This window comes from Lactuca virosa, chromosome 6 (genome assembly GCF_052849685.1).
Source record: "Lactuca virosa cultivar CGN04683 chromosome 6, Lactuca_virosa_CGN04683_v6, whole genome shotgun sequence".
Taxonomy (NCBI): domain Eukaryota; kingdom Viridiplantae; phylum Streptophyta; class Magnoliopsida; order Asterales; family Asteraceae; genus Lactuca; species Lactuca virosa.
This window is the reverse complement of record NC_136431.1, coordinates 3,905,579-3,915,911: the sequence shown is the minus strand read 5'-3', so window position 1 is coordinate 3,915,911 and position 10,333 is coordinate 3,905,579. Positions and strand designations below refer to the sequence as shown.

Here is a 10,333-nt window from a genome sequence, read left to right as displayed (position 1 = left end):
TATTTCCTATGTTATCTATATGAAATGATTGGACAATTGCATAATATGCAATTTGAAAAGAATGAGCGAATTTATAAGGCACGAAAGAATCTGAGGCATCACAATAAGATGTGAGCAGATCTAAAGTTTACGAGAAAATTACTAGTCACCACATTCGAGTCCTAACTTACTTCCTCTGTGGTAATCTAAAATGTACGATATTTAACTTTTGGTTTGCCAAGCGATTTTCAAACTCTTCAAACTTCTTAATTACTGGCGGTGCTCAAACCTGCACCTGCTTATCATTCTCTATTGGGCTTTAGATCCTAATCTTTGAGTTAAAACTCAATTCTCATTGCAGACTCCTGCTCCTTCTTGGTTTATAGACTAAACCCAAGATAAGGTCTTTACTTTTGCTATAACAGCAACTCGAATGGTTTTATTCTAATGACATTTGTATTTATAACACACAAGACACATAACGAACCAAACTCTTGTATTAGAATCAGATCGAATAAATCAAGCTGATGGAATAAAGAAAACAAAAAGAGTTTGATCAACACGTGGATGCTTCGGAATAGAAAGAATAGCACCACGTATCTCTAATTCGTGCTTTCGGACATATACATCTTTTAGCTTTTGGCACCTCCTCCTTTTTAGTTGGAGTACTCTTTGATTGTTGAACGGAAACTTGACTCCCCGCCATTTGACTAGTAAGAGTAGGGCGGAAACATTTCTTGTGGCCAGTAACACCACATAGCCAGTCACATCTCTGGCTAATGATTGCTCAATCCTTTAATGAAGATCGTTATATTTCTATCGAATACCTCGACCATTTACTTCTTCAGTATTCCTACTGAAGTTTCGTCACTATATAAGACATGGTTCTCTGAACCAATCAACTCCTTTCGCGGATTTATACTAATCGGACTCGATTCTTTATGACATTAGAATTTGAACTATAATTATCTTCTTAGTCATTACCGAAACGAAGGTAACGACACACATGAATAAAACGGAATCATTTACTAGCTTCTTGGTAACCTTGTGACTTTGCCTGATCCAAGCGTGAGTCCTGTGCTTCCAGTAGTATAGGCCTCTACTACTATTCACACTTACTCATACTCGTCCCAAGTATTGTCTCGCAGTTCCCAAGTCACCATTCAAAATTTTCACAAAGCAAATTTTTCACACCTGAGTGTGTTCGAACAAATACATACAACAATTTCTCCTAGACTCAACTAGGGTTTTCGCGTTTCTATCAAACATATATTGGATTAATTATACTCGCCTTCTAAAATTCTTCTCATGCATATGCTCGATTTAATATATCCTAATACTTTTCCATAGGTCGATAGAAATTTTACTTCCATTTCTTCATATAAATTCTTTCTCGGGTAGTGTCTACTCTGTAAGCCATACTACACCCAAAATTTCCTCTAGCAGTGTAAAGACAAATAGTTTCCAACTACTTACATCATCTTCTAACTCATGCAAACCATCATGCATATTTGTTGGTTTCATTATCCTTTCATGACATCGTCATTCCTGTATCTGAGTAAGTCTTCTTCTCATGGTTGTATCTTTTAAGTCTACTTCATAGGAGTCTATCCTAAGAAGTCTTCATTATAGCTGCATCTCAGCAAGCTCTACTAGCTTCAACTTGGTTCTCTGTCATTCTTAACTACAACATTTCTTCTCATACAATAATATGAGTGTATAACTTCTTCAACTAAGTACTCTACCTTACTCTAACAAGTAAGCCACTCAGCCTTTTCACAACCGAATAACCTATTTCACTATCCCAATCTTGTATGTTAAAGTCGGCTTAACACACAATGGAACTTCCATAAGGAGGTGATAGAAGTCAATCATCACTCAGTATTTATCAAATACTAAGTCTGAGCATCTTGTATAGGGTTACTACTCGAACTACATACTTCATCACGAAGTCTTGGCCTAATAAGTCTAAAAACTTCATTAGCCTTTCCTTTGATCTTCATTTAATTCTTCTAAATCTTGGACTACATTAATTTCAATACTGTTGAAGTATTTATTACTATCCTCGGTTCTTCCGACTCTATAAACTATCACTGCTTTAATCTGGACAGCGGTGGAACAATTTCATCGGTTATGCCAAAACATTTATCTCATCTAAATGTATTTTAAACGCACATCTTTCTTCCAAAGATGTTATTATATTATCTTACATATTTTAAATGTATAATACCACTCTATTGGTATTAATACACTATTTACGATTTCACTTCATATTTATTATTTTACGATATCCCGCAATCGTTTATTTATAAACTTATCGATGTCAACTATCATAAGTCTCTTTATCACTTCGAAATGTTTCATGTAAATTCTATTATGGAAATTCTTAGAATTCTGAACATATACTTTTCTCATCTAAACCAAGGTCGGTAACAGACCTTAAACTTTATCAAGTAATAGCAATATAGCTAAGCAACTTAAGGCATGCTATATTTATTTATCATTTAGCACATCTTAGAATATAAGGCATATCCCATCTTAATATTCTAGTGTTTGTGCCCCATTAGGTATTCAACCTAAAGTATACTAGATACATATTGTATCATCACTTAACAATTCATGTCTAAATCTAGAAATTCTCAAAATTCCTAGTTTATATAAACTAGTTCTCAAAAAAATTTGAAGTAACTTAATGTCTTAGAATGCTAGGGTTTATCACTACCCAATACCCCACTTAAGTGTTTCCTATGGTTTGTATCCATATATTTACAATGATTCAGTTCATATATTGAACTTCCAATAGTTTAAGTCTAAATACCAATCCATCGAATTTAGTTCACTTAAACCACTGCTCTGATACCATGATTGAAAGAACCCCTTTCTATACTTTCATATTTCTGAAAGACCCAAACTTTCATACTTGACAATATAGTTACTCCAAAACATGCTACATGCATATTCATAAAACAATATTTTTACATTGATAAAGTCATTACAAAAGATTGGATACAAACCGACTATGTTTTGAGAGTTTACATGACTACCCAGGATATTGTAAATCTATACAAACCTAAACCAAAATACAAAAATAATATTACAACTATTCTAAGTCTTCCAACTATATTGGGTGCTTATTGCCTGCATTATGTTAAAACATTGGGAGGGGTAAGCGATAACGCTTAGTGAGTTCAATAATAGATACAATATAACGTTATGCCATATATATACCAATATGGCAGAAGCAAATAGGAGCAAGGAACAACAAAGGCATAATGTGATAAGCTTTCCCTAACAATTATTGATTTGATTCAAAGATATACAATCATTGAGACATAACAATTTCCATACTTGATAAACATCAATAACGCTTCGGCCCAAATGGCACTGAAGACAAACAATTTCTGATTAACATTAAGGTAGATTTCAGGTTTTCACGCCCTGTCTAACCTTCTGCCAATGCCATAGAATAGAGCCATTCACTTACTGGGGGACATGCTCTACATGGCCAGAGGCTACATACCAGTACCACTGTGAATCTAAGTTCTCAAACTGATCACATGGTCAAAGGTATAGCTTTGCTATCATAAATAGCAGAAATAAAAATAACACGGGAAAATACTCAGAAATATTATTCTACCGAAGCCAAAGTGATGCCTATGTCATACACTTCATGGTCAACGGTTCATACCAATACCCAAGTGATGCCTATGTCATACACTTCAAGTCAGAGGTACAGCCTTGCTATAAAAATAGCGGATACAACAACTCGAGAGGATAACATGGAAAATCACATAGCACATATAACACATAAAATACAATTGTTTCTACATATTAAACTCACCGTGAATTAACCGGGGGTCAAAATAATAATTTGGGCAGCACTTCGGCTCTAAATATGACTTTCGTCGTTGAAAACCGGGAGTTTTCTTGAAAACCGGGCTCTGCGAAGGTAGAGCTTCGAAACCGAAAAGATAAATTTTTCGGGCTTCTCGGGAATCTCGGGGCGTGTTTTGGGCATTAGAATTAATCCCGGGGCTTCGGGGGAAGTCAAAATATTAAAAATATGGAATAATGGGTGAGAAATGGCAAAATTCTCAAAATACCCGGGTAATCTCGCAAGGCCACTATTTATAGGGGAGGAGATCCGGAGCTTCGGATCCGAGGCTGGGAAGCGAGAGGCTCGCATGCGAGGCTCGGACCAGCTGTCAGCAGGGCGAGGCTCGGTTCGGACACATGCTCGCTTCGGATTGGGCCTCCTCCTCGGTCGAATCAGAAGCCTACACGCGGGTCGGATCATGTGGGTTTCATGTGCGGATCACATGGCTTTCTTCGGAAACCTGTGCGACACGCGTCGCTTCTCGGACATGCCACGCAGCAGCTTCGGACACGTGGCCAGCTCTGAGCGAGGGTGACGTGGCAATCACTATTCATGCGATTTTTCTCGAAAATTGTGCCAAATCTTGTAAAATCCGTAACTTTCTCATACGAGCTCCGCTTTTGACGTTCTTTATATGCACGCGTAGAGAAGATTATGCTCTACAACTTTCGTTTAGACTTCGTCAGAAAATTTTGACTTTATTTTTATATTATTATTTTTAACAGACCGGGACTGGTAAATCCGTTAAAAATTCATAATTTCTTCATCCGACGTCCGTTTTCGTCAGACTTTTTACCGTTGTACTACTAATGACGAGACCTTCGATTCTCGTTTAGGTTGTGTCGGCTAAAAATCACTCGATCTAAAATTCGAGTTTTTAGCTGTCTACTGCTAAGCTGAAACTTGTAAAAATCATTACTTCCTCATACGCAGTCAGATTTTGGCGTTCTTTTTATCGAACTTCTCGGTTTAACGAATACTACGACTTTCATTTAGATCACTAAGGATAAAAAGTAGTTTATCAAAAACTCGCTTTTTACGTCATTCGGCACCGTGCCGGTTTTATCGCGGATCTTAGATTGGTCACAACTTCTTCGTTATAACTCGGATTTCGATGAGGTTTTAGCCTACGTGTTTCTAACGAGATTATCTACAACTTTCAATAATAAAACTTTACTTATTTCAAATTTTATATTTTCGCTAAATTTCACTATTTGGCTTTTAATTGGAATCTCATAAGACTTCCAACATTTTATGAGTGATTCTAAACATAGTTTTACTTCATTTCTAGTAAAAACTATCTGTTAGAACTCAACACTCAATTTCACATAATATTATTAACTTTTCGAATTACATAACACGATTTCAAAACGTGTATGTTACACTCTAAAACATCACTAATATGTAAAAATAATGCCATATTAAGACAAAAATGATATTCGAATGCGTTATCATTATAAAGGTATATATCGATAAGATAATGACGTACCAAAAGTTTATGTGCGGCTTGATAATCTCGATTGGCAATCGTTCTTGTATGCATAACATATGTACGCTCTTCATCGTATATGTGTTGCACAACATTAAAAAATGTTGAAATAAATTCTTCATCATCATCTGAATCATAATTTGTAGAAATATTCATCTATGTGATATTTTACGGAATATAAAGGAGAAGAATGATTTGAAAATATTGTAGTAGCAGGGTGTATTTGTAGGTAAATGTTTAAAAATGAAAAAAAAAATATACATTTTTGACCGTTCAACGATCAATTTTTACCCTTCATTGTGATTGACCATGGTCTACCGTCCTGTCCACCACAATTCTCCACGACAATGAAAAGAAAGCCGAGATAGCATTCATGGTCGTGGTTCATGCCACGGTGGACAACGAAACCCTCCGTAATATGTATTTCGGAGGGCCTCATGGTCAACAATAAGCATGTGCTTTGAAACTTTAGGCTTAGGGTAGCCCGTAGCCCTAGTTTACTTGGGTCCAGGTGGTGGGTGCATCATTATTATACATGTCAACATATTATGTGGTGAAGTAATCAACACATATCGATTTTTGAAAAGAAAATGAAGGGGCATGTTCAATAGATCAGATGCTAGTCTACGAAGGAGGATGAACGACCCCTACCCCTAAATATTCATTTCTGTTACCAATCTTCAATGAGTGTGACGTACAAGCTTTGTGGCATGTGATCTTATTCAAAAGAAAACCAAAAGTTAACTTATATGTACATTAATAACCTCTAACACATGTAACCCTTTTTAACCCATATTTCATATTCTATTATTTCAAATGACTAATATAGACACATTTTATAAGCAACGAATGTTTAGTTTGGATTTATGTACAAAAAATGCATGTCCCCATATTTATAAGTCCACCAAGTGTTGCTAAATAACTAAATACTATAAAATAAACCACGATTAGCACCTTCGCCCCTCCCTCTGCACTCCTTTTTAAGCACCTCTCACCCTCCGCAGAATCAACACAATTCCTAGAGAGAGAGAGAGAGAGAGAGGAAGAAAGAGAATCAGGAGCAGTTGCAAACAGGCCCACCGGAAAAACCCTAACGGTTGATTTTGAAGCACTCAATTATGGCCCTTTACGTGGATGAAGCAGAAGTATGGAAGTGTCCCAAACATCCGTCGAGGAGAAGAAAGAGTGGAATATGTCCAAAATGTCTCCGGGAACGTCTCGTTACACTTTGCCCTGAATGCGCCACCGCTCTCCCCTGTTCCTCTTGTCCACCTCCGGTCGATTCCTCCTCCTCTTCTTCCTCATCTTCCAATTCGTTTTCCCTGTTCGCCTTCTCCCGAGGCGGAAGTCGTCGCGATTACGCTCCACCGTGTACTGCCAACGCCGACGCAGTCCGCTTGTCAAATAACCTCGAAACCGAACCGTCGTTGCGGAAATCGCGATCTGTAGCTGTTCCTTTCCTCCGTTCGAGATCTAGGTTCGTTGGGGGTCCAGTCGCCGGATGCGAATCACGCGATGCTGAGATAGCTCCGGAAAACAATAAAGCTCTGCCTAAAGTTAGCCGGAGTAAGATTAATTTCTGGTCTGTGTTTACGACTAATAAGAGTAAAAAATGCGACGTACACGGCGAAGGAATGGAGGATGAATCGAATAAGTTCCATGATTCACCGGCGGTGGATGATTTCTCGATGATGAAGCGATCTAGATCAGTAGCTGTCGGAGCCAGTAGCGCCTTTGGTCCGTCGCCGTCGAAACGAAAAGGATGGTACTTTCCAAGTCCAGTTAAAGGCATCCTTAATTCAAAACCTCCCAAATCTGTCGCTGTTGCATAAATCATCTTCTCAACAAATTACAAAAATTAATGTATGTTACATTTTCTGTGATTGTATTTCATATGATTTCTTTCCTTTCTAATTCAACATAAATTCCCATCTATAATCTCAATAATTTAAGCATACAACAATCATGCATCTCTGCCTTGTTAAGCAGTTTTCTTCGATGAAATCGATTAAAATCTGTTTGATTGAAACAAATTAAGAAAATTTTAAGTCAATTAAGAACAGCGTACACGAAATTTGAAGTCTTACAAGGCAACTACTACACTAACAAAAATACAAAATCCTTGGTCGTTAGCCGTCGATAGAATTTGTTGACCCACCATTTTTAATATCTTAATCCAAGCTTTTTCATGTTCTTACGTGTTTCTGTTATTAAATTTGAACATATGTTTGTATATTAAAGTAGAAAAATAGTAAGTGTCATATTTTATTGTATGTGTACCATGTGGTTAATTAAGTTGTATATTTGTGTGTTTTTTTTTTATAAACTTCTTTTTATATGTGCATGTATGTGTGTGGGTGTTTGTTAAAACGATTTTGAATAATCCAAAACTCATTTTGACATATCTCTTGTATATGAATCTCAACATCAATATAATCAAACAAATGGACAGATCAAGATTATGCCCAAACCTTTTAATCAATAAATACCCACGGGAACAACTCCAAAACATGCAACACAAACTGCCATTACTCCACCTTTTTCCAAGAACACCCCTACCCCTACCGCCTACCTCCCCCACAGTAGATTCTGGCTGGCCCCTGCCATCTTCTCCGGCCAACCCTCATCATTTTTTTTTTTTTTTTTACAAACACCCATAGTAAATGCAAACTTAGATGATTAGATCTTTATCCCCACATCCAGACAGCTTAAAAAAAAGATTAATATGTTATAGATGACAACACATTAGCACAATCAAGAATCGGATGAACTAGAGTAAAGAAGCATCACAAGTTCTCGGAACAACTAAAACATGGGACCTTACTTAACTCTTCAACGTAAGTTGGTAGTAGCACTATTGATAAAATCTAATATCACTTTCACTTGTTAAATTATTTAGTCAAAAGAAGCTCTTTAACTAGATCTAATTTTACTAACCCAAATCCACATAAGCTCTTAGATTTTGATTGTAAAGTTGCATTAAATTCGTTACAAGTATTACCAACAATAGTCAATATTTCTCATAAGCTCGGAAACATAAACATATGTGATTTTATGTTTACAATGAATTAAATCATACGTTAAGAACCCATCGTGGTCGGCCACTTGTGTTAATTCATAAAACAATTATAGATTTCATAAATTAACTAATTTTACTATAAATTCAACCAATTATTCATGAAAAAACATAAGTTTAAATGCTTGCCAAATGGAGATTAAATAGTTGTCTATGGAGACAAACCTAGTAAGAATATTAGGATTATTTCCTATATAAAGGCTAGGAAGTACCTACAGAACAAATGTTATGCTTCCTAGCCCACATAGCTGATAAGAAGGAGAGGAGGGAAGAGATCAAGGATGTACCTTAGGTGTGATTACCCTGATGTATTTCCTGAGGATCTACCTGGGCAACCATCAGTATGTCAGGTCGAATTTTGAATTGATCTAGTTCCAGGAGCAGCACCAGTAGCAAAGGCTTCTTATAGACTGGCACCATCTAAGATGCAAAAGCTCTCTAGCCAACTATATGAACTTCTTGACAAAGACTCTATCAGACCAAGTTTCTCGCCTAGGGGAGCACCGATGCTATTTGTTCCATGTATTAATGTCTTCTTTTAGCTCATTGCTAGAGGTAATGCATTTATTGCATCTAGTGTCTTTAGAAAAATTTAAGCGTCGAATAGTATTTACGACTACAACCTGATAGTATAAATACCATGAACCTTTTATGTTTTCGCGTTAGGATATAGCGATGATTCACTCGTGAATATGGCGTAGAAGAAAAGTAAACAAAACACAAAGTGAGTTGAAAACATAAGAGATAATATTTTTTATTAAATCCCTAATGCGCTCAAGGTATGACTAAATTTTTGAACATTAAAGTTGAGATGAAATATCCGTAATTTACCCTCTAACTAAATATTGGAATAACAAAAATAACGGAAAACAAATATTCCGCCTTAAAACCAGAATAAAAGAAAACAAGAAAATAAAACTGAAATCCGGGAAGACTAAAATTGAATCTCTACACAAAGGAACTTGGCGACGATGGTTGGACAAACCGTCAATCCTGACAGAACTTTCTAACCATGTATCGCGCATTTTCAAATTCTTTACGAATAAAAAATAACTTCCATTTTAAGTTGGACATCTTTTAAACCCGTTTGATTTTTTTCCACTTATCCATGAAAACATGAGATAAATCATCAAGTTGATCTGCATCAAATAAAATCATAACAAAGCCATAGCCATACTTACGAAATGATGTATTATTAAGAATTAATAACTGTTTAATCATTTTCCATTACCAACTCTAGGGGTTTGGTTAGTTTTACATTCGAAGGAATACGATTTCTATAATATGCCAATTATTTCATATCTAATAGTTTATCAAATATAACCATATCTAAAATGACTTGTCAACTTTAGTGTTGACGCTATATAAACCATTAATTTACTATAATCAACGGTGCTTAGTTCTATGTTGATCATGGGAACAGTATCTTTTGGCCACAAGCTCAAGAAAATCTTTAAAATTGTTTTCTCACATGCACCTATATACTCGAAGGTTATCTCCCCTTTTAGCAAGTCTTGCAATATTCATTGCCCTAAAATTTTGATAGTTGGGCCATAACTTCATCTTCAACTTTTATCGAATCCTCACTAGAAAAGCTCGAAAGATTTGTATGGATATGTTCCAAATAATTAAATATAAATACTTGTTAATAATGTAAAATCGAAAGTTCTTATTTATTTTGGATAATTGACATTTTAGTTTGATTACCATGGTGGCGTTTAATAATTTGATCAGGAGGTGGAGAAGATGAATCATATCGTCATCGCCGTTGAGACCCAAAATTATCATTATTTCCATTGAGGGCACATTATTTTAACAAGAAATCCAATTAGGTCTATGGTAAGAAAAAAAAGCAACATTCAGAGAAAGAATATTGTAGAAATTTTACCTGAGCCATGAAACCTTTTATTAT

General features: G+C 35.9%; 1 protein-coding gene across 1 annotated transcript; it reads left to right on the top strand.

Moving 5' to 3' along the window:
- The first annotated feature begins 6,463 nt into the window (after window positions 1-6,463).
- Window positions 6,464-7,177, top strand: LOC145121280 (uncharacterized). The gene has a single exon (XM_079057056.1). It carries the CDS (start codon window positions 6,464-6,466, stop codon window positions 7,175-7,177), a length of 714 nt encoding a protein of 237 aa, XP_078913182.1.
- Window positions 7,178-10,333: the final 3,156 nt, after the last annotated feature.